Source organism: Pteronotus mesoamericanus, unplaced genomic scaffold, assembly GCF_021234165.1.
Source record: "Pteronotus mesoamericanus isolate MK-2021 breed Mesoamerican mustached bat unplaced genomic scaffold, CSHL_Meso_final contig_50, whole genome shotgun sequence".
Lineage (NCBI taxonomy): Eukaryota > Metazoa > Chordata > Mammalia > Chiroptera > Mormoopidae > Pteronotus > Pteronotus mesoamericanus.
This window is the reverse complement of record NW_026555186.1, coordinates 9,592,089-9,617,159: the sequence shown is the minus strand read 5'-3', so window position 1 is coordinate 9,617,159 and position 25,071 is coordinate 9,592,089. Positions and strand designations below refer to the sequence as shown.

Genomic DNA, 25,071 nt, shown 5'->3' with positions numbered 1-25,071 from the left:
TGTTATGTTATATAATATATATTTAATATATTTATAATATTCAGTATATTATGTATGTTATAGAATATATTTATATATACATATATAGCATATATGTGCTATAAATATATAATATATAAATATATGTAATATATAAAATATGAAATATATATATTTATGGCAAGGGAGAAGGCACTGTGGCTTTTAACTTACTGTCAAAATTCAGTATCGGTCACAACCAACCCTAAAAGTTAGTGACAAACTCTCAGAGAAGCCAAGAAAGGACACCGAGGAAGAAAACCAGAGGGAGAGAGGGGGATGACCTTGACCTAGAGCAGACAGGGATGGAGAAGTGGGGAGGGGAAAGTATGGCCAGGAGAGGCGCTCTCCCAGAGCTGCTCCCCTCACCCCTCCACACCAAGTCCATGGCCATGGCCCGCCTGCCACCTTCTGTCTCTCAGTGCCTTTCAAACTTTGGGCCCTTTAAGCTGCTGACCTAAATCTTACAAAGCACATGCTTCTCTCTTTTCATTTATGAGAAAGACATACATGGGGGAGGATAGGGAAAGACTTAGAGGTAGAAAGAAAAAATCAGAAACTAACAATATTTAACCAACACAAATCACCAAAATTCAGCTCTCCATCTTCATAAAAGCACCGCGTGTTGGTGGATTTGCTCTGAAATGCCCCAGATATCTGACTTTCCATTTTATTTACCAGTGTCCACAGTCACAGCAGCTCAGCATGTCTCAATCCCACATCACTGCTGAGTAGTTCTCCCATGTGTCCTTTAAAAAGTGGCATCTCTTACGTGAATCGAAACTAAACTTCTATCTGTACACCTGAACTGTGAAATATTAACTTTTCCTTGAAAAGTCATATATATGTAAAAAGTGCAAGAAATATTCTTAAATATATAGTGAAAGATGTCTTCCTCTCACTGCACATCCCAATCCTCACCCCACTTCCCTAGAAGCAAAAGCTCTTACCAGTTTCTCATATGTCCACGGTTCATTTCTGGCAGGATATGCTCACGTGCACCTTGCATAGCCCTGGGATTGAGACAGGGTAGAAGGCCTTCAGTCTCAGCTCTGCATTCTGTCAAGCCCCCAAACCAGCCTTCCCACGCTATTTTATTTTGTTACTATCCCCTCAGGCAGGCTGCTGCACCACAGAGCTGCCTGTCCGCATTGTCCAAATAATCTCCGGGTACCAATGACTGTTCCCATTAATGCTGTGGTTTCAAGGCTGCACCCTTTCTGAGTGGCCTCTTATTAACCCTCCTTTTTCCCTAAAGCCAGTAATGTTTAACGTGCATTGTTGCAGAATGTGTTACAGGAGATGGAGTGTCTATCTACAAATCACACGTGCATTGGCAGGAGTCATTCTGCAGTCTTTTTCACAGCTGTTCCACACAGATCCACCAAAATGTGCTTGACTAGTCTCAGCTGATACACGCTGAGTCTGGGGCCAGTTCTTATGGACTACATAGTCCTCCCAAAATTTGTATTTTGAAGCCCTAATCCCCAATACCTCAGAATGTAACTATATGTAGAGACTAGGCCTTTAAAAAGGTAATTAAGATTAAATGAGATTATATGGGTGGATCCTAATCCAATAGGACTGGTGCCCTTATAAGAAGAGATTAGGACACAGATACACAGGAGAAGGGCCACAGAAAGACAGAGGTAAAACCGTCTGCAAGACAAGAAGAGAGGCCTGAGGAGAAACCAGGTCTGCTGACACCTTGATCTTGGACTTCCTGCCTCCAGGCTATGATGCATAAATTTCTGTTGTTTAAACCACATAATCTGCGGTATTTTTCTATGGTAACCTGAGCAAACTAATACAGACGTGTACTTTCACAAACTGCTTAGTTTCCAACATAGATGTTACATTTGCACTAACCTACCCTTAGGTAGGGTAGACCTAAAAGGCAGGTGGTAATTCAGTTCTTCTTGTTAGAAGATACTATTTCATCTATCTACTTCTGAGTGGGCTGAACAAATTTCTGGACAATCTGCTGCTTTACCCTTCTCTCAGGCTGATGCTTCTAAGTCAAGGACCACCCCGTGCCTATGCAAAAAGAGTTATTCTGATTCAAAGAGGCGTGGGACCCAAGCTTCAGGTGATTCAGATGTTGCTAATGTCTACTCTAACTTGATAGATGGGATCAATTCCAGAGCAGAAGAGCTTTCCCCACAAATATCATATCTACAATGCAGAATTAATATAAGCATTAAAACTAATGTATGTAAAAGAACTTCAACATGATAGACAGTCAATATATGAGAGCTAGCCTTGTTATTATAGTTTCTGGACTATGAATATCCATCCATAATTAACACAGGTCAAGAGAAACTATGGTAACCACAATTTGCCTTTCTGAGCTGCCACACATATGCCAGTGGACAGTTTGGACCGGGGTAAAGGCCAGGTAGAAACGGTCTTACATTTCTCCATTACAAACTCAGCTCTTTCAGTCTCACTAAAATTCTAAGTCATGTTAAAGCATCCCTTAACAAAAAGCAAATGCCCTTGAAAATGGCAAAACATAATGTAACAGTTAAATCAAAGGTCAGTGGGCATCGGGGGGAAAGGTCATGTGATCAAATGATCAAGGGTAAGTGCCTGGGACAGATAGGTATGGGGGAGGGGGAGCAAAAAGGGAAGATCTACAAAACTATAGAAAGTTCACCTGCCTTACAGCTTTGCTGACTGCTAGCTATGCTGTACCAGCATTTAGCCTAATGCCTTGTGACACAGTTTCTTCTTAGCTGTCACGTTCCCCATGAATAACACTGCAAAGCTATCTTTACAGCAAACCCTATAAGATCTTCCCACTCAAATGTACTCACCAAGCTTGTGATATACATAGCCTCGTAAAGTTTTAAATTATTCTGACATTAGAATTCATTCTTATAAAAAATAATTTCGCAGCCCAATTTTCCATCCTACAATACCACAGAGAAGAAAACTAACTTGATTGCTCCCTCCCATCCTTGAATTAAAACTAATGACCGAGATATTGTTTTATCAATCCTTCTTGGATACTGTTCACATCATAATATTAAATTAGAAAAAATAAGACATCAAATTTCCCTCACCTATAAAAGTTATGCGATTTTGTTCATGTTCAATTCGCATCAGTCCATTAAGTCACAAGTGTGCCCATTCCCATATAATTATGTCGTTACAGGAACACTTTACTTTAAAGTAAGAAGGTGTTCTGCCTAAGAGAATCTCAGATGTCTAGAGTTTCTTATCTGAGACAGAACTTTGTTATCTAGATGGAGACTTCCCTACATTTCTATAAATATCCATTTTTCCATTTAAATATATGACCCATACCATCTTTGGGGGTAGTAAGTTCCTTGTGTTTAATACCTGTTATGACAATAGTATTTACATTCATCATAGAATAACCTATTTCCTAGATGGAGTTCTTCAAAGAACACAACACACAACTGAACGTGATGTGGAGGTGGGCTGAGACATTCTAGGGACAGTCACAGCTCTGCCCCTGTCTCTCTGGTCCTTTGGACATGCTGACAATGGGTGGGGATGGGCCTGTGGCAGGATCGTACCCCTCCTGACTGGCCTGCTCTCTGAACTGAACCCTTGACCCAAATAGAAACCTGATATTCTCTTGTCTCTCACAGCCCTCCAAGTCCCTCTACTCTCAGCTTCATGGCCTTAACGTCTACCTAGATGTCCCCAATCTTTCTGTTTCCCAATTTAAATTCTCAGCATGAACTCTTCATCTCATCTCTATGGCCTTTGTCTCAGATGCCCAACGCTAGTCCCATCAATTGAAGAGGGGTCAGGGAGCTCTGGGTCCTCATAAAGCTGCTCCCTTGACAAGGTTATGGGAGAGGCATGTCACTTAGAAGGTGATAAGGCACTGTTAGGGACATGTTTCTGCCAGGGCTTCAAGAATAGTCCCTGGTTCTAATCAGTACTGGGGGATACAACTCTTCTCTCTAGCAAAACCTTCTGGGACTTGGCAGGTTCCAGCTTTCTTCTCTGATCATTTACCCTTCTTCACTGGAGTTTAGATACAGCTTGTCTTCATTCATCAGCTGCCCCAATATTCTGACTGTAGGCATACCTCAGAGATGTGGGATTGGTTCCAGACCACCACAATAAAGTGAGTCTCACAGTAAAATGAGTCATATTCTTCTTGCTGGCGGAGGGCGTTGCCTTCAAATTGTAAAAACACATCTGTGAGGCATAATAAATTGAAGTGCAATTAAACAAGATATGCCTGTACTTTGTTTTGCAACATCAGAGTCAAAAGTCGCCACAGCCTCCTCACGTTCGGGGGATGTGAAGTTCTGTTGGAGTTGAACACTTTACTGCCGAAGACAACTTTGATGACTCACAACCCACAGAGGTCGGCTGAAAGGATGCAGGCAGGCATCCTGCTAAGGTTGGAAAGCTCACTCATTTTAGGTCATTTTAGGACTCCACACCTGCTTACAGATGGATCCCTTCTACAACATCCCCACCAAGTGGCTGCCCAGCCTCTGCTCCAATATCTCCAGTGACAAGGAACTCACCTTGTCCAAAGGCAATACATTTTAACTTTAAATGACTAATTAAGATTGCACTCCAGACTGAGCTTAAACTCTATGCCCCTTCAGGACCCACCCAAAGACAGGGTTTACACCCTGAGCTAGTCAGAGAATGTCTAATTGCAGGGAAGTGAGTGAATGTACTAAGACCCTGTGCTCCCGTGTTGATGTGACTGAACAAAGTGACAACTCTCCTTGGTTAAAAAAAAAAAAATGAAGACAGTGCCTCCTCCCTGAGGATGGGAACAGGGGCACATAGTCATGTTTATTATCACTGTCCTTTCTTCTGCTGCTCAGCAACCCTTCAACTATTAGAAAACATCTGTCCTGACTTCTTCAAACATTCTCTCCTCAGGGCAAACATCCACAACTTCTTTAACTGTGCCTCTTAGGGTATGTTTTCAAGACCTTTCACCACCTAGAATTTGTTTAGCTTTTCATCATGACTTCGTCTATTCCTTTATTTCCAGTTTTTTACATCATCCATGTTAGTTTAGGAACAAACCATGCCAGAAGTACCTCCTCATGAGCCAGGAAGGGGTGGCTCAAAGGAGATCCCTCCCAGGAAGGCCTTCCCTGGGAGTGTGGAGCCAACTGCACCCCAACTCAGCCAACGAGCCCACCATCACACCAGGGGGATGGCACCTGCCCTGCCCAGCCACGAATCCTCATGAATCTTGGCTCCCCACCCACTGCCTCTCCTCATGCCAGCTAAGTACTTGTGGGTCCTGAGACAAGTCTGGGTAGTGCTGGTCATGGCTCTTCTGTTACCAGCTTATCTCAGTCAGCTTGACTGCTGTAACAGGACACCAGACTGGGAGGCTTAAATGGCAAGCACTTCTCTCTCACAGTAGAGGGCTGAGAAGCCCAAGCTAGAGGCACTGGCAGATTCAGTGTCTGGTGAGAACCCGCTGCCTAGTTCATAAATGACCAGCTTCTCCGTGTCCTCCCTGTAACAGAAGGGGTGAGGGAGCTCCCTGGGGTCTCTTTATAAGAGCACTAATCCCACTGATAAGGGGTCTCCCCTCATGACCTAATCACCCAAAGGCCCCACCTCCTAATACCATCACACTGGAGGTTAAGCAATGTTCAAAGTTCTTGGAACACAAACACTCCACAGCACAGCTTCCCTGCTTGGTGACCCAACCTGCCGAGGACAGTCTGAAGGTAACTTCTTCCCTTCCTTTTCCTAATTCCTTTCTGATCCTGAGAAATCATCTTCCCCCTTATAAAAACTCCCTGGGTGCAGGGATCCAGCTGAAGCTCTGCTGTCCTCACCCCTACTCACCTTTAAGAACAGGACATCTGCTGGGATGACATGTCAGCTCTGAAGGCCCAGTCCACGCTCACGGCCCTCTTGACTTGGTACAGTTTCCCAGACAGCACTCTGGAAGCTACCCTGGAAGGTCTCCCCACCCCAGATCTCTCTGCCCCCCTTGCACCCTTCAGATGCACCCTCTGACAGGTGCTATCTCCTCTGGTGCAGGCAGAGGATGCCCTCCCTACAGGTGCCTGCCTCACACCCTGCTGGGCTCCCCCTGCCCCAGTTCAGCCTTATACCCCCCCACCCCGTCAGGTTACTGCATGGGGTAATAACACACCACCAAGTCAAAGCAGCTTAAAATCAGCATGTGTTTATTACTTCACCTAACAAGATGTCTTGAAGTCAGAGGCTCCAGACTAGTTCAGCAACTCAGTGGCATCATCAAAGACCCAGAGTCTTTCCTCTTTCCGCTCCATCAGCCTCAGCACCTTGGCTTTCATCTTTACTTTCCTCCAGTGGTTGCAAAGTGGCTGCTAAACCTTCAGGTGTTACTGCCCTATGCAGCCTGTCCAGACAGAAGAATGCTCATTCCTCAAGCATCTCCTATCAGCAACAAAACCATTCCCAAAGCTCCCAGCATAAGTCCCTCAAACCTCACTGGCAGGAACTGGGTCACATGCCTACCACCTACCGTGATGCTCAAGAGATGGGACCAAACAACTGGCAGGGCCCATCACCCCTGAGGAGATCGACGCCTCACACCTGGAACACTGGGATTCTGTTACTAAGGGAGAGGAGCAGTTAAGTGCTGGGTAGGAGGCAGCCATTCTGCACACCTCTGGCAGGCCCGCTGGTTTCCCCTGCTCTTGGACAGGTGACCTGGGTCGGAGGCCATGTCCTAATGAACAGCTGGACACACTGTGGCCCCAGTAGGCGAAAGACACACCACGCAACTAAGTTATGTGCTTCTTGTTTGTCAGTTGAGACTTAAGTGGACTCCTGTAGTATACACTGCAATGACTCAGAAGTCTTTCCTGGAACGCACTAAGCCCCGCCCACACTGGGACATTCAGGTTATAGCATAAGTTTGGAAGACTCCTGGACTTGAGGACACATTTCTTTACAGCAGATCTCACACTTGGCCATCAGGAAAAGAACTTTGGCAGAGGGGTAGTACTGGAATGTGTGGTTTAAGGAGTCTTGCATTTTTTTCTCTTCTCTTTACCTGTAACTTTTCATGGTGTACCCCAGCAACCCCGCAATGGTAAACACAGTGTATGCAGAAGAGTTTCATTTCTTAAATCTCTTAAACTTGGTTTCATGTGCACAAGTGGAGCTAAGGCTTTCAAGGAATCTGAATGCCAGACTGACTGAGGGTCTTATGAGGCCCACCTGGCAAACCTAGGTTGTGATCCTGGGGCCATGCTTTTGGAGAAAGACGTATTCAGATGGGAATGAGCTCAAATCATTGACCTGAGTGTCAAGGGACCCTGTAGGTCTGTGTTCACAATGGCTTCTGTTAGGCTGCATCACCCCTAAGCTATGTTTCTATTTTTGTTTCTTTTATTTTTAACTTTAAATTTTATCTATCCCAGATTTCAATCTACACAGACATTTTTAAACCCTATTTTTCACGTCAAACATAGTAGCTGTCACTCTCTACCTTGTGTCATGTGCAAATTTAATCAATGTCCTGCACCTAGTAACTGATAAAAATTTAAAGCAGCCAATCAGGGAAGATACAATAACCTCTACTGGAAAAATCTTATTGAACAGTCCTTACTTTAAGGCACAATTTTAAGAAGCAATTAATCTTGCAGACTCTGTGAGTCACAACACTTCTATGAGATGGTCTGTTTTACTCTAAGGTTTCAAGATCAAGCATCATCTTAATTCTTGGGAAGCTATAGGAGAAACTCAACAAGTGGCAATTATACATGACTCTGCATATAACCTGATGCCTCTACAAATCCACCAGGAATACAACTGCCTCCGTCCGCCACACTATCCTGGCAATGAGCTACAACGGGGCCCTCACCAAGCGTGCCCAGCCAAACTACAAGGCTGGCCGCAGCAGAGATGACAGTGAGGGGCAGGCACCAGAGTTGCATCCCATGGCAGAGAATCTGTTTTTCATTAGGAAATCAGGGCCTGGTGGGAAAAGGAAAGATGGCAGCAGCCAGAAACCTGACAAATGTCCACAACATCCCGTCCCCTCACACATAATACACACAGTCGCTCTTTGTACTATCACGCTGTTCTTTCTTTCCAAGGACTTCACACACAGTAACATTCACTCACCTATTCCTTTGTCTCCCTACTTTCAGAGTATAAATTCTTTAAGATTAGGGGCTTTACCTGTGCATTCACCATTGAATCGGAAAAGCTCATTACACAGTAGACACTCAATAAGTATTTGCTGAATGAATGAGTCCCCAGTTGCTTCTCATTTAAATAAAAATTATCAAATTGATCATATTTTTATCAGTTTAGTAAAAGTCACAATCATCTCACTTGATCAGATCTCTAAGACAGTTTGGTATTTAGCTTACAAGGTGTATGGCTGGGAGTTCAATTCTTTTCTGTGATAAGCAGGGATTAGTCGAGCCACCATTCAATATTAATTTTTCAGATATATGAAGCCTGCCTACTCAAATTCAAAGGTTTTCCTTAACTTGTCTTTATCTAAATCAGTCGTCTCTTCTCACAAGTGAGAAATATTAAATAAATGGCTGCTTTCATAAAATAAAGAAGTGACTAGCAGAAATAATCTACAACTTCTGTGAATAAGCTTTTCATTAGCATCTAAAGTAATAATAAATACTATTTACAGACCAACGACCACATGCCTTGAGTTTTACAAACCAGTCCCCCTTCTGAATAAATCATTATCCCAACAACAGGGATACTCAGGAAACCAAGGCTCTGAGAGTGTCCAAGGCCTCCTGCTGAGGGTCCAGCAGCGATCTGAACCCAGGTCCGGCTGACTCCAAAGCTCACGGTCATTCCTATTACTATTCAATCACTGCCAGTCACTCCACTGCATCATGTATCTTCTCTGAATACCCTATTTCATTAAATCTGAGGTTCTAGCAATGATAATTGATTATGTACAACGCTGCTCAATACAGCTATAAAATACCATCATTTGGAAGGTATCTCACAATTTCAAAAATGTTAAAATATGTACACACACACACACACACACACATCTTAGATTTAATAAAATACAGTAATCTAGGCTAGGAACAAATTATTCCTAATAAATATTATAAAATATAAATGCCTCTCTAAATCCCTTAGAAAATTAATGTTGCCATGACATATAGAGAAGAGATAAATCTTAAGTATGAGTAAAGTTATAGGAATCTGCAAACATTTATTAATATGCGTCTTTTTGAAATTGTTTCTTATCTGTGGCATTAAATCATATTCTTCAAAATGTGAAGAGCTGCCAACCTCTTTCCCACCCACCAACATCCATCACTTATTTATATTTTCACACATCCAAGGACGTGAAAAGCAGTAAGCACAATTTTTAGAATATACCACGAAACGGGACTTTAAAGCTACCAGCTGTTCTTAACTTGTTTTCTCCAACAATTAAGGAAAGTAACAGTAGTCTCTCATGCCATGTCAAACAAAAGTGTATTCTCTGCTAAACACACAGCTGTTAAGTCTCTGTAAAATCAAAGATCACCAACACTGCAGAAAAAGACTCTCAATAAATTTCATGTTGAAATGACTGACTGAAAATGCATCAGCCTTCAGGGCCTCTTTTCAATCCCTCTAAAAGTGCTCATGTCATACGCCCACACAGTGTCTATCCCCTCTCCAGTGATCTGGTCTGGGGTCCAGTGTGGGAAAGGGAACCGGCAAGCGATGACTCTAGCATCATCCGGAAGCTCAAGCTCAAGTTTCTTCTCCAACTGCGGCATCTGCAGAGAATGACAGTCACTATTATAAGCAGCAAGTTACAGGGAATGATTCCTAAATGTCCTTTTGTATTTGAGTTCCTGAAAATACCTGTGCAAAACTGGCTAATTGTAAAAAAGATCACTTCAGGGCAGAAGAACATTATCAAACGATCTCTCAAAACACAGAAGTCACACTGATAACAGTTCTAAGAACTTCTAATATGAATTATGAAACATGCCAATTTTACCACAGATTTCTGATTTTCTAACTAAAATCATGATGTTGCAATAATTTAAATGAGAAGCACATTTAAATTACTTACCTACCTAAACATTTCGCTCTATTCTGTCTCAACTCTTTAACATATTTTTCCACATTTTAACATCGCTGAAATCATACCATTGACATTGTCTTAGAATTGTAATTGGCAATATTTTTTCTTTCTAAATAGCACAAGTGCATTTTAAAATTAACAGCACCTAGATTCAATAAAACATAAAATAAAAAGACTATTAAAAGTATACATGTTCTACCAACTTGAAATATAAAATATTTCATACTTTTTAAAAATATCAATAATATGCTCATAATTGATTTATTGATAGTTAGCATAACATATAAACAATAAAATCCTCTTATTTATCACTTTTGTATCATCCTACTATCCACCTGTGGAGAAAGCATTTTATTGTTTACTAAAAGTATTGACATTGTAATTACATCAGCAAATTAACAATCACTTGAAATTTATCTTCAGGTCCTAAAAATACATTACCATCTTCACCTCCCAAGAATATCTTTTTCCACTCTCTCCTTTTAATTTATTTTGAAACAAAGTCAAACTTACAGAAAAATTTGTCATGTTTGCTTTATCCAATTTGCCCTCTTCCCATCTCTGTGAACATTTTTTCTAACTGGTGACTAGGTTGCATATAATATGCTCCTTTATTCCTTTATACTTCAGTGCTTTCTAAGAAATAGCCCCAGCACAGTTTACACAGTCAGCAAATTTAGCATTATATTCCAATAAAATAATTCCAACAGTAACATTCCAATTTTGTCTAGTATGTCCTTTATAAGGCCTTCCTTCAGTCTAGGGCCCCATATTGCATTTTGCTGTGATGTTTGCTTGGTCTCTTTTAATCTGGAACAGTTCATCTACCTTTCTTTGCCTCTTACGACAATAACATCCTTTAGAACATGGGCCAGTTATTTTCCCCAGAGGCCCTCACTGAGGTTCCTCTGGTGTTTGCTCATGATGACTCAGTGGGTGAGTCTTTAGCAAGGACCCACAAGTGGGGTTGTGAACATCTCAGGACCCCATAGCCAGACGCCCATGGGGTCTTCCTGCTTTGAGGGTGATGGTCACCACTCAGCTGAGGTAGTATCTGGTGTCTCCACCGTGTGGTCACTATTTTTCCTTCATAATGAATACTTCTGGGGCATGTGCTTTGAGAGAGAGGATGTATATACCTTGTTACTCATCAAGCTGCCCCTCACTCCCTGTAGCATTCACTGATGATTCCCGCCTGAGTCAATTTTTGCTATAATGCCTGCAAAGTGTGGATTTGCTAATCCCATAATTCCTTCTAGATGGAATTCTACTTTCTACTTCAAGAAACAGCTTTCCCTTCTCTCCACCTAGCTAGCTATCACTATAGAATAAACTCCTAGATTATTTCATTCAATGGGTGATAGGCAACAACTGTTCCATTTATTCTAATGCTCAAATTGTCCCAGTTTGGCCCCTGGGAACCTCTTCAAGAAGGCTTCTCTTTCCTTTGGACCTGCTCCCATCAAATATTTTGAGCACTTCCTTATATTCAGGCTTAACAAAATGTTCCAGGCTTTTGCATCTTTCCTTCCTCAGACCTGGGATCTCAGACCTGGGATCTCAGACCTGGGACCTCAGGCCATTTCTCACACATTTCCAGTTCCTCTGGGTGGGAACTGGTATATAGAAACCAAGATCTGAGCAAAAACTACTCCCTTTACAAGTACCAAAGTAAATCAAGATGAACAAATCAACAGTACTTCTATGAAGATTTTATACCTTTAAAATTGGCTTGGAAAGACTCCTCTATATGACCTATGACTAAAGTGAGGCAGAATTCTGATTTGTCATTAGCATCAATACCAAGATAACAAAGGATAAATTCCATTAAGGGTGGAATATTTCTATTCTTTTAACAGCCAGATAAAGATGACTAAAACAGAAAAGTTTATTCCTTGAGGGAAAAATTAAATAAGAAGAGAACGAGACAATATGTGTTTTTCCAAAATATCAAGGGTTTCTTATGGTAATTTTGTTCATAAAAAGGACAATTGTAAATGTATTCATATTACCATTATTCTTTTCTCTTTTACAGTTTCTTTTATTTCCAAATGACTGTCATATGCTAAGTCAAGATAACCCTAAAAATGAAAGGAGCTATTTCAATCATAAGAAATTAACTGGCTAAATTACACATAAATATGCAACAAATCAGGGTCCTGACATCATACACAAAGAAAAGCAGTGATATGTCATGTATGTCTAATGGAATTCAAACTTATTCATACAATTACAGGTTTCAAAGTAACACGAACTCATCGTATTTAATTACATCTTCAAAACTTTAAACATAACTTTGAACCAGCTCAAAGGCATGTAAGATAAATTAGCCATGGCCAGGGGCAGCTTTGAGGCCCTTCCTCACGCCCTCCTCCCTGAGGCACTGGCTTCACGTGGCCTCCAGGAAACACCCCCAAAACCTCAACCCCACTTTGGTCCTCCCAAGCTCCTCCTCTCCAGTCCTTTGCTGAGTGCCCTTCATTTGTCAGAGACCAGGGCTCAGGACTTGCATGGCTCTGCCCCCTCTCTAAGTGATCCAGCCACCGCTCTGCTTCAACTTCTGGGAGCTGATGCCCAAAAACCTGACCTGCAGCCCTCTCTTGAGCCTCAGATCCCCCCATCCACCGCTACCAACCTGACATTCCCCACACACATCTCAAACGTCACATGCCACCTGGAAGTCCCGATCTTCTCTCAAGCCCCTCTGCCTGCACCTTTCCCAGCTCATTAACAGCAACTCCAAACTTCCAGTTGCTCAGGACAAAAACCTGCGAGTCACCCTTGCCCCAGGAAAGCCTGTGATCCTTTTCATTTCCAGCCCACTCCTCTACTCCTCTGCTCAAACCCCCCATGGTTCCCACCCCACAAGGGCCCAGGGTCCTTCCCGTCGCAGCTCTATTTTCTCTCTGACCTCACCTCTCCCCAGCTCCCCTCACTCACCCTGCCCCTGCCACACCCACCTCCTCGTGGTTCCTGGAACCCAACAGGCACACACACCGCAGTGCCTTCAGAGTGGCTACATTTCTGTCTGGAATGCTGCTCCCCTCTTCTGGACACAGACACACAGCTCCCTTTCTCACCTCCACATGTCCCTTTTTCCGTGACACTATTTCTGTCCCATCCCTCTCTTGCTTTAATTTGCCCCAGAGCACGTATCCCCTTCTGCTCGACATACTTTATACAGGCATCTCATTTAATATCTGTTCTCCCCTCTAGCATATAAGCACCCGGGGCAGGGAGGTTTTTCTCTTTTATTCACTAAAGTATTCCAAGTGGGCCCCGAATAAATACTGGTCAAATGAATGATGAAGGATAAATAGTTTAATCATGAATGATTTTTCTTTACCAGAACATGCTAATAATATTTTCATTTGTCAATTCCAAACAGGATTCACAACTAAAATTAAATTAGTCATCCTTTGAAGTTGCAAAATGTAATAGCCCACTGGGAAAAGTGTACTTAATGGGTATGTTTATACCATATTTATTCATTCATTTAGCAAATTCGCCCTGAGTGATCGCTCTGTGCCAGGGCTGCCATGCTGGAGGTCTGGATGCCAAGAAGACCGGCTGGCCTTCGCAGTCGGCCGTGCAGTGCAGGGCCACGGTAACACCGGCACAGCCGCTGCACAAGGAAATGCACAGCAACTCCTGTGAGGCCTGGGCAGCAGGCACCGTGCGCGTGAAAAACAGGGAGCATGCAGCTCCTCCCATTGGGGGGTGAGGGACAGTTCTGAGGAAAAAGCATTGGACCATGAGTGGTCAATAGGTGTTTACTAACTAGGCCCAGAGCTGCGGGACTGAAGTCAGAGGAAAGACACGGCCCCATACACAGTGGCGTCCAGGGACCAAGAGAAAAATGAAGCTGGTGGACAGGCAGCTGAGAGAAGCAGGGGCCACTCCACAGCAGGCCTCAGGGCCACGCCGAGAGTTCAGGCCTTATCGTCACTGCTTTGAAGCAACAAGAAGCCATGGAAGGGTTTTAAACGAGAATACAAATGATCTGTACCACATTTTCCGAAGATGCTCTTGGTAGATAAACTAGTCTTAAACATGGGTATTTACAATCCTACTACGGAATTTACCAGGTCCAATGGGATTCCTCATTCCTATATGTTAAATACACACCAGGACTGAAATGTTAGGTCACCTCTAATTTCAAGCTACGCCTACAAAGTGCTGTTAGGAATAATCAGCCTGCTATCAGAAACAGGGTGAGGATTTATAACACCAGGGTTTCTACCTCTGAAGTTCCCTAAAGGTCCTCCTGGCTCTCTGTGACCTATGTGTACTTCAGCTGCCCAGGAAACATTTCACGCCACACTGGCTTTGCTGAACCACCTAGGCATGACCAGAATACTGACGCAGCTCAGGGAAGGGAAATGCATTTTAATAGAAGAGTGAATGATGGGGCTCAGATAGATCAAAGGATCGTTCAGGGCTCACACAACCTACCTCACTGATGGCAGACCTGGCCCCTGGCTCCCCAGACAGGGCTCTCCCTCCCACTCCCATCATCCACTTAGGCGAAGCTTGATGAAGGCAGAAAGTGGGTCCACCACCTGTGAAATTGGGCCTCCAGGCCAAGAGAACCACCTGGGCACTTTGCACTTGTGATCTATCCACCTGCGTGGCTGAATCCCTGCCATCCCAGGCAATGCAGGTGCTTCCTGCATTTCAGCTGCTCCCCTTTTTCTTGGGAATAATGAAATACTATGAGTTCCTTATTTAAGACTGTTTCTGTGTACAGAAGCATGGACAAAAACTGCGAAAGCATTCATCAAAATAATAGGACTCTCTCCCCTGAGTGAACAGCTCTAAAAACTGACTGTACTTCAATTGTGATAAAAGAAGCACAAGGAATTGGAGCGCACAGGTTAAGCGGTGACAGTGACTACCAAAGGCCACTGCTGCCCCCCACTGGGACACAGTTGCTGTGGCTTCATAAGCCCACATCTCATAGCCCACAGCCATAGTTCAGCCTCTCAACATTGCATGGGAGCCCCAAAACATATCAACTTTCTATTTTTAGAAAGCATGGATTTCAAGTTAGTTATTTGCCCCTAAATGCTCATTATTCTGAAAGAATGCCCAAACATCATAACTAGTAAATAACCTTCAAATTCCATAGTAATTCTATGATCCTGAATAGTTTTGTTTTGTTTTTAATGGCCAACAATCATGCCCTTCTACCTCTTTTCATTCCTATAACAAAACTGTAGACACCCAGGTTTCATCTTAATTTCAGGCGTATCAGAAATTATAAACATACAGAATCCTGTCGCTTTCAAGAATATGTAATGCAGCACTGCTAAAATGACTTCAAAAAAATAAAAGAAAATGGCATTGCACTGAAGGTTTTAGTGGTAAGAATAAATTTCTCAAGCATTAAAATTTCTTGTACAAAAATTAAAATATGAATAAGAAAACAAAACAACAAAAAAAGTAAATTTCCTTTTAAAATTGAAAACCATGTCAGTTTTATAGTGGCATTTCAACAAACATCCAATTTCACCACGACTATTATGGCTACAATTACAGACTTTGAAAAGTGAAAAGGGATTTCTTTCCACGGTCTGTAAACCAACAATTACAACAAAAGCATCCCATCCCAGTTATCTTTCCAAAGACTAAATTTAAGACCATTTTCAGTGCAATGCTGCAGTATTTTCACTTTCGAAAGTACATAATCAAAGTTCAGTACACATCAGTCATCTCAGGTCAATTGAAACTAGTCAGCACTCATCTGCCCTGAAAATTATCTTACTGCAAAATCAGGAATAATCGATTCAAAGGGAACATCCTATTAACTTTCCCAAGTGATTTCAACTGGACAGAAGTGAGGGACCGTGAAAATCTCCAACTACACTAGACACTGGGGACTCAAAATTCTCCACTTTTCAGACTGGAATTTTTAGGGCTTAGAAAATTGAGATTTTTATCAGAAACAAAAGTTTAAAAATAAGACTAAATCATTTATGATTAAACTTTTAAGACCCTGAAGTATTTTGTTTAATCAATAAACTGAAACCCAGTGTCCCCTCAGGGTATCTGGGAGGCCATCATTTTGCACATGGGTGAGCAGGACACGGAGAGGCAGTTAGAGCTGGAAGGGCCGTCAGGACCTCAAACCAAACAGATGGGACAGGAACGCGCATACTCACCATCTGAGGCACTCCAAAAATAACAACATTTGAGTACTGTGAAAAAGTAACCTGAAGAGGAGGAAACCATTCATAGGTTAATTTTTAAAAACCAAACATCCAGCTTAACTTTTGTTTCAAAATAAGTAGCAATTTTACATTTTACTAAATAGCAGAGTTTCACAGTGGTCTCCCTTTAGATTTCATAAGGAAACAGTGCGGGCATGCTCTCATTCATGTTAGTTCACCCCATCAGTTTTAGAAATGCGCCCCCAGAAGTCATCTCATCCCATCCTCACAGCAGCCTGCCCCAGCGGTCATCTGTCACAAAGCCAGCGTCTCAACCAAGAACCAGCTGGTGGCCAAGCCAGTTGGCCCTGGGACACTTGCACCCCGGTCCACACTGCCCTACCCTACTCTATACCAAACTAGCTTTGCAAGAACTCAAGGGATCTCAGACTACCAGTTTTTTATGTTGAACCATCCTTAAAATTCTAGTCCCTGTCCTCTTCTCTAAAATACTAAGTAAAAAACACAATAAAATGGACTTTAGTGGAAAAACTGGGGGGAAAGTGCTTTGCCAGTCAAAATTCTTATTGCCCAATAAAAGTCTTATTTACTCTACAGAGAGATCGTTTATGTATATTTGGTATCAGAAAACTGCAAGCAAAATGCAAGTGAATTTTTATAAGCTACTGATGACACTATTACAATGGGAAATTCTTACTTAAGAAAAACCATTTTATGGAGCATTCCTAAAGCAAAATTACAAAGCTTTTTTTTAGAGTACTAATACACTTGGAAGTATCTTATACTTTATGAACACCAGGAGAAAGCATCGTTGGTGGATTCTTTCTTTTCTCTGTACCCATCCCTGCCTCTCTCTAAATATAGACACACACAAACACACACACACAGAAAAGTCTACTATTTACCAAGAACAACATTAATAAGTTAATGCCTATGTTACAATTTGTAAGATTTCCAAATGAGATCAAAATTTTGTAATAAATAGAAATGAGAACTTTAATTGGGTAAATTCTTGGAATTCACATAATCAATCCTGTTGTAAATCTTAAGCTTATACTCTAAAATAGTCAATGTGCATCTCTATTCATTTAAAAGATGTTCACATTTCATTATGCTATAATATACATGTGTATTTTAATTATTTTTATACATTTTTTCAGTTTGCAATCATACAAATGATGAATTATAAAGTTTCAGTCAGAGTTTCCTAGGACTGCTGTCTGCTTTACATACCTTCCATAAGTCTGAAATATAGAATTTGGCCAAGTGCTGTACCCCTTCTCGCCAAGCGCGGTACCTGGAGTACCAAACTAGCCATGGGTTTAATTCATAACCAACAGCTGTGAATCCTTCCTTTGCAGCTGCTATCACCTGCAGAAAGAGGTCGGTATTTATTCAAGACAAAAAGAAAAACATCAGCTTACCTGCGTACCTGAGAAATGATATACTTCCTATTTATGGACTATAATTTTAAAACGTCCAAAGGCATCTCCTTTGTTCAAGACACCATTTCAAGATAGATGTATAAAATTATGCAGATTTGAAGACAAAATAATGCATGTCAATTTTAACTCCACTTCCAGGTTTTGTTAAAGATTTCACCTAGAGCATCAGAATAAATACTCAGGTTTGCTTTAGACAACTATGTAATTAACTGTGGATTGGCCAACCTCTGGTTAAGTCTGACAAAAGTTGCTGAAAACCCAGTCTTTCTCCATCAGTGATATCATACCAGCAGGCGAATGAATGCATTGTGAGCTAGTTGGAATATGCAATAAAAATAACCTGTCAATTAGACTTACTGCAAGAATCTGCAATTTATTACATATTTCCTTAGTATTTAAGATCGTTCACTCAAAGTTGCAAGCAGGTTAAAGTAAAATGGAACAAATCAGAATAAAGTCAACTGCACAATGCCACCACCTAGGTGACAGGGAGAGTGGGCTGGTCTCCCTAATGGGCTGTTCCCTGGGGTCTCTGCTCATTTGGTCTTGCCCCAACTCTCCAAGGGAACATCACTGAAGGAGCTGTCCCAGCTATAGTAATTTATAGTATAGAGTAACTATACTGTCACCCCTTAAGAAGGAACCATGTTCTGAGAAATCATAAAGATACTCTTTGAACATGTAAAGCATTCAAATCTGGATTTTAAAACTTCCTCCTGCCCTGTCTGGTGTGGTTCAGTGGATTGAGCGCCTGCTTGCAAACCAAAGGGTTCAATTCCCAATCGGGGCACATGCCTGGGTTGCGGGCCAGGTCCCCAGCTGGGGGTGCATGAGAGGCAACCACACATTGATGTTTCTCTCCCTCTTTTCCGCTCCCTTCCCCTCTCTTTAAAAATAAATAAAAATCTTTAAAAAAACTTCCTCCTGATTAATATGTGCACCTTCTGATTTCTCAAAAAGAGGGCCCTTTTCAATCTCTGACTGTTCTCGGGTCACGGTGATGAAAGTGCAGGGACTATGTGGGCAGGGGCTGGTGACAGGCATCATAGCAGCCTGCTGGTCTCCACAGAAAAGGTTTCGAGAATACTAGCCTTGGCTACTGCTACCTTCACTTTTTGGCTCATTAAATGGAGGCCTAAATCCTGAGATGCCACCCTGTCCCTGAAGGAAAATGTTCTGGGACACCCATTTGCCAGTCTCTGGCCTTGAATAAATAACACAGCTTCCCAGCACGGGATTGGGGGCAGTGGGGGGCAGTTAAAAGTGAGTTCAAGTCACTAAAATCTGATCTTTCAAAAAGTAGGGGTTAATGCTCTTCCCTATTTTAACTGTTACCCCATAGGATACATGTGTAAGTACAGATAAATGTAGGAGCAAAAGTATATGGTGCAGAAATGTAAAACAGTGAAACTCCATGACTTAATATGTTTCGTCTAGTTATGCACCTCTATTGGCCCAAATTTCTTAACAGTCAATTTCATAATTACCAATTAATTGTTCCTTTTTACCTGGTATATCTACAGAGCACTTTCTCCTTTAAGGAAAAATTAAATGAGAAAAATACATTCCAAATTCATGCTCAAGGGTTTGACAGTCCAGCCAAACACAAAATGAAATGACTACTTTATTAAACTGTCAGGTTTAGTGAGTCTTTGCATAAACCTCCTACAAAACATGAAAGAGATTTAAACAACTCTGGTGCTAAACCTTAAAACGCATTATCGTAACTCACAATCCGTCCGTCACCACTACCAATGTCCACCAGAGGTCCTCTTCTGCTTCGCAGCATTTTCACAACATTTTCAATCTGCTGTGTTGTTGCAGGTACAAAAGGCAAGCAAATTTTTCGGAGGGCTGGTGTTATAAATGGAGTGGCCACGGCGTACACAGCCACCAGGGTCCCACCAACAATCCCAGTAAAGAAGAAGCCCCAACTGCTCTTCTTCACACCGCTGGCTTCAACACTTGTAGGTGGAGCATATCCTGACTGACTTTCTTCTTTAAGTGTTTCTGGGGGTGTACCTAGATTGAGAGTAAGCAGAAAATATATAGGTAGCCCCAAACCTGAAATTTAAGGCACTATTTTTCTATAATTCTTATTGAGAAATAAATGCATGCTTTTTAAACAAAGATAATTTGGCTGAATACAATTTAAATTACTAGTGTGGGATTCCACAATGGTTTCTAAATTTCATGAACTAAACTAAGGTGTTTTAGAGAAAATTATTTGATACTAATGGAAGACTAAAATCTTTTCTTTCCAACATTTTATTTTTTTGTCTCTAATAGTCAACTTTATAAAACAATGTGTTTATACCTATTTGGTATTTTATGAATTCAATATCCATTAATACTTAATCAAGTTAATCAAGAACTCCATATGTATATGATTGAGAACAAAGCCTCATAAACAAATAAGCATGAAAATATCTAATTATTACCCCATTTCAAATAGGATGAAAGGATTTCATATCAAAACTGGTCAGGCATCTCTATTCCAGTTGCACACACAATTTGTAGTAATAGAAGAGACAAGACTCAGGTTTTACTAAAATCTTAAATAAGTATGGTAATGAGATTTTTATAGCAGATCTAAAAAGAAAAATAAAATTATCATTTCAATGCTATGACAAGCATGGAATAAAGCAAAAAAATTCCAATCACTAATCACAGAGAAATGAATGGTATCTTAAATATCCTCCTCTTGAGTTTTAACCTCCACATTCTCAGTAAGATCTCAAGTATTTTAGATTGAAATTGACTTGAAATTAATTGTGAAATCAATTGAGCACAGCACCACAAATAACAGCAGAAGCCTGCAGTGTTTAGAACCCCAGGCGCAGTCTTTGCCAACAGTGATTTCCCCTCTCTCACCTTCAGTCTCCTCATCTGCAAAGCGGGGATCGCAAGGTCACTGTGAGGGTGAAACGAGTGGGTGCAGGTAAAGCACTCAGAACAGTGCCTGGCACCGGAATCCCACAGGGAACAAGATCATCCTGCCCTGAAGAAGTGAACCATCTAGCTGAGGAGCTAAGACTAAAAACACAAGAATAGGTAGGAAACAGAGAGCAGGAGGAAGGGAGGACAACAGACTCCTGTTGGTTTCAGTAACTACCAAGCCATTCAAAAACCCCTTGGATCAGTTTCCTATTGCCACAAACTTAGTGGGTTAAAACAATACACATTTATTACCCTGCAGTTCTGAGAGGTCAACTGTCTGCAATGGATTTTCTTGCTTTTTCCTACTTCTAAAGACTGCTGACATTTCTTGGCCAGTGACCCAAAACACTGCAACTTTTGCTTTTATAACATTTTCTCTGACCCTCCTGCCTATTTCCTTTATAGAGACCCCAGTAATTTTATTGGTCCCATCCAAATAATCCAGGATAATCTCCCCATCTCAACATCGTTAATCCCATCTGCAAAAATCTCTCCTGTAACATTCACAGTTCCTGGGAATTAGGACATGGGCCTGTTTGGGGGTGGGGGGTCTTTATTCCACCTACCATACCCATGAAATGTGATGATTGTTATAATTTGGGGAGGCACAAATTTGAACACAGGACACACCAAAAGCTGGTTCACAGCAGTGAGTCTCCGCTCCAGGGCAGCTGACCAACCACCAGTACCTCCCAACAATGGAGCTTTGCTGTTCTTGATGTCTAAGGTTCCCTAAAGTGAATTTTAAAAGTGGTTCATAGCAGAAACCAACTCAGAAACAAAAACAACAAAAGTCTACTCCTTGTGCTAGTGCTGGAGGTAAAATAATAGTTTTGGAGGATGATGATGTTTGATAGAAAGCAAGAGTTCTAAATACATTTACAGTTACACTTTTCAGCATTGTATGGAGGACTTCATATGCCATACTAGTCAAGCATTTGATTATTTTTTAAATAGTTAAAGCATGTCTACCATGCCTTGTATAAAATATCATGTGGGCATCCCAATTGTATAGCACAGTGGTTAAGAGGATTTGAGTCACACAGTTCTGGAGTCTCAGACCTTAACTACTTGCATGGCACTGGGTAAGTTGTGGCTAAGGTTGGGTTTCCTCCCCCTAAGACTTGAAAATAACACTATTCCCATAGGGTTATTGAATCCTTAAATAAATAATGCATACAAAGTCCTTAGCAGAGGCCTGAGAGAGTAAGTGATGACTGTTGGCTGTCATTACTATTCTCAACACTATCATGGGGTGGGGTGGGGAATTAATTTATAACAACTTTCTTGATGTAATTCATGTACAATTTAATATGTAGAATTTAAAGTTTTTATTATATTCATAGATATTTTGCAAATTTAGAACATCTTCATTACCTCAAGAAGAAACTCCTTAACCTTTCATTAGCACTCCTCTATCCTCCCCCTCACTCCGTAACCCTAAGCAACCACTAATCTATTTTTTTGTGTGTCTAAAGTCCCTTATTCTGGACTTTCATAGGAGTGAAATCATAGTATGTGGTCTTTTGTGACTGCCCTTCCACTTAGCATAATGTTTTTAAGATTCACCCATGTTGTACCATGTATCCGCACTTTATTCCTTTTCATAGCCTAATAATATTCCATTGCATAAATATACCATATTTTTGTTAATCCATTTGTCCGTTAATAGACAGTTTCTCTAGTCAGCATAGGCCAGGAAAGAGCAGAACCCAATGAGAGAACCCAAAATCTGTTTCACCTGTGTAGACTTATACCCTTCAATTCAACCAGCAAAAGATATAATAAAGAGCTCCTATCTTCAGGGCCTCCCATCTAACCGGTGTGCATGGTAGGGGGCAGCTGAGACATACACAAGGCAGGTTGTAAGAAATGCTATAAGGTGCACAAGACACCCTGGGAACATAGCGGGAGGTGGAAGAAAGACTGATCCCAGTGATGGAGTCAGGAAGGTGTGGACAGACAGAACTTGAGCTATACGTGAGGGTGCTAGAAAAAAGGGCATTAGCAAAAGAAGCCAGCCTTGGAACTATGGCACTGAAGGTGGGGAACCATTTGCTGAGCAGAGTGGTAGATAGCGCAGGAAGGCGAGTGTGAGACCTTGATGCCAGGCTAAGCGTGCATTTTACTCTTGTGCACTGCCATAAAATTTGTTGAACAAAGTCACTACACTCTTTGTGTTTTTAAGAAAGGCAATCCGTGCCGCAGCAGTGTATCCCCTAATGAAATCACTGAATTTTCTGTCACTAGTTTTTACATCTGCAAGTCTGTTAACGTCACAAAAGTTGGTATGAGGTTTTAAAGTTACTATGTAAATCCAATATATGACTGTATTGTTACCTCCATTCAATTAAAAAAATTTTTGATGTTTATCAGTAAAAACCAGTCCCTGAAGATTCAAAACTTAAAATGAAGACTGTTTCTACAAATTTCTAATCCTTTTAATGGAACACATTTAGGGTCATAAAACTGTTTACTATGATATAAATGACAAAGACTTCTGTTGCATGTGCTCTTAGGAACTTTGAGCCATTCCATTAGATGAGAGGTGTGGTGGCCACTAGCTGTTTTTGTTGGGCACTTAGGAGTCAGTCCTTGAAAGTGAAGGACTCAAAGGGGTGAACTTCTGTTGTCCCCACGCTTGCCTAGTTACTCACTTCTGTTAATGGTTGAAAATCTCAATTTTCAGGGACAGATCTGAGTCACCTAAAGCTAGAAGCAATGACTGAAATGCACAAAAATGCAGACAGGCTTTTCATCTAAGTTCAAGCAAAAAGAAGGCCAGAAAAAAAGAACAGGCCTGTTTGGAATTGTTATCTGCCACACTGTTTAAACTGGGGTTTATATTTAAGAGCTATTGGGTACTTGTATTCACATACCAGTTGAAAAATTACAGCATATATTTATGTCCCCTTATCACATTTTTTAGTCCTTTAAGGCTTTCTTGTATTGGTCTAATGTCGTTCGTGTGCTTTGGATATACAGCACCTAATGATACTAGGAAAAACCTTTTTGACAGGAAATAAAAATGAACTGTGTGGAAGACATCATTAAACATTTCCTATACTGCACAACAGTCTAATGAGCCAAAGAAATTGCAGAATTCACCATTTTAAATGAGAAGATGCTGAACCAGCCAAATTGAAGTGAATTGAGACCTACCTCCAAAATCTAAAATGTCCTTGCATCATCACTCTCTTGAAAATTTGAGAATAAGTGGGCCAAGCACTAGGAGATGTTAAGTGATCATCAACTCTCCAATGACAAAGCCAGTTCTTGATTTTCAGGCCAGGGTTAACCATGTTGTAAAGCGTGCACTCCTTTTAACACTCGAGTATCTAATAAAGACTAGGAACAAACGAGTAAGCCCGTATTTTTTTGGCAGCTGGGAGTACAGAAGGCTGAAAACTCCTAACAAATATCCATAAATATTTGGTCATGATCAGTGGTCTAAAGAAAAAGCAGTGTCAAGTATTTAGGGGCCAAGTACTATTAAGTTAGGGATTCCAGGAAACAGCTTTCAAGTCAGCACAACGCAGGGCTTCACAGTGGGACCCTTAGCCCAAGGCTGTGCAATTTTGCTTCTTTCTAGCTAGCTGTGTAACTTCGGGCAAGTTACTGGACCGTATGCGCAAACCGGGCATTTCTTAACAAACAATTAAACAGAGCTTGCTAAGCGCCAGGCACTTGTTCTCCCTGAATCCCTATAGCAGCTGTGTAAAGTAAATCCCACAATATTATTGCCATTTTTTCAGACAAGGACACTGAAGCACAGAGTGGACCAGTCACTATCTCCAAAACATAGCTAGTAAAATTGCAGAGCTGCGATTCCCACCTAGGCAGTGGGAGTGCAGTGCCCATACCAGCCTAAGACCGTGCCAAGAACTACGTGACTTATTCGCCCGAAAGCGCTCAGAACAGATCCTGGCAGCTAGATCCTAGCACCAGCAAATGCACTCAGCCCACCACCCGAGACGGGGCAGCCGGGCAAGCTCCAAAGGGAGGAGGGGTGCGGTGGGCCTGAGCACGGTGCACTCAACGTCAGACAGTTAGCGAAGAACAGCGCCAGGAGCTCCCACTCCTGCCCTCACCCGACAGGGACGGGCTACATGGGACGAAACTCCGGCCAACGGCGAGCCCCAAGTCATGCCAGTACGCCACACAGAATCCAAGGGACCCGCCATGTCCTTCCAACCTCACCTCCTCCTCCTCCTTCCATCGCGAGATTTCCAGCGCGAAAAAGAAAAACCCGGAAGTGGATTATACCATCTCCTACCGAAAGGGAGAGAGAAAATAATGCTCTAAGTAAATGAGTTGCTTTTTGGGATTCAATATCCAGATACTCTCAATTGTGTAACTTCATGAAATGACGAAATTCTGTCTCCTCTTATCTTGTAGGTTCTAAAGTTCCCGTCCGTGACTTCGAACTTCCACCCCCCCC

At 41.7% G+C, this 25,071-nt stretch overlaps 1 protein-coding gene across 2 annotated transcripts; it reads right to left on the bottom strand.

Annotated features, from left to right (window-relative positions):
* Positions 1-9,202: 9,202 nt before the first annotated feature.
* Positions 9,203-24,875, bottom strand: ATPSCKMT (ATP synthase c subunit lysine N-methyltransferase). 2 transcript variants are annotated; one of them, XM_054578205.1, is made up of 5 exons: positions 24,831-24,875; positions 19,423-19,712; positions 17,479-17,616; positions 16,237-16,287; positions 9,203-9,758 (listed from the first exon to the last, which is right to left on the bottom strand). In XM_054578205.1, the coding sequence occupies exons 1-5, from the start codon at positions 24,847-24,849 to the stop codon at positions 9,588-9,590; spliced, it is 669 nt and encodes a 222-aa protein (XP_054434180.1). In that variant the 5' UTR covers positions 24,850-24,875; the 3' UTR covers positions 9,203-9,587. The 2 variants fall into 2 exon arrangements, with proteins under 2 accessions (XP_054434180.1, XP_054434181.1); XM_054578206.1 differs by having other exon boundaries at positions 9,733-9,758; positions 16,237-16,289; positions 17,525-17,616.
* Between the last annotated feature and the right edge of the window lie 196 nt (positions 24,876-25,071).

Excerpts from the sequence above, each read along its gene's own strand:
- ATPSCKMT (XM_054578205.1), bottom strand. Across the intron at positions 16,288-17,478 it reads ATATTTCAGACTTATGGAAG|GTTACTTTTTCACAGTACTC; the intron begins GTATGTAAAGCA and ends CCTCCTCTTCAG. Across the intron at positions 9,759-16,236 it reads TTTTTGGAGTGCCTCAGATG|ATGCCGCAGTTGGAGAAGAA; the intron begins GTGAGTATGCGC and ends CATTCTCTGCAG.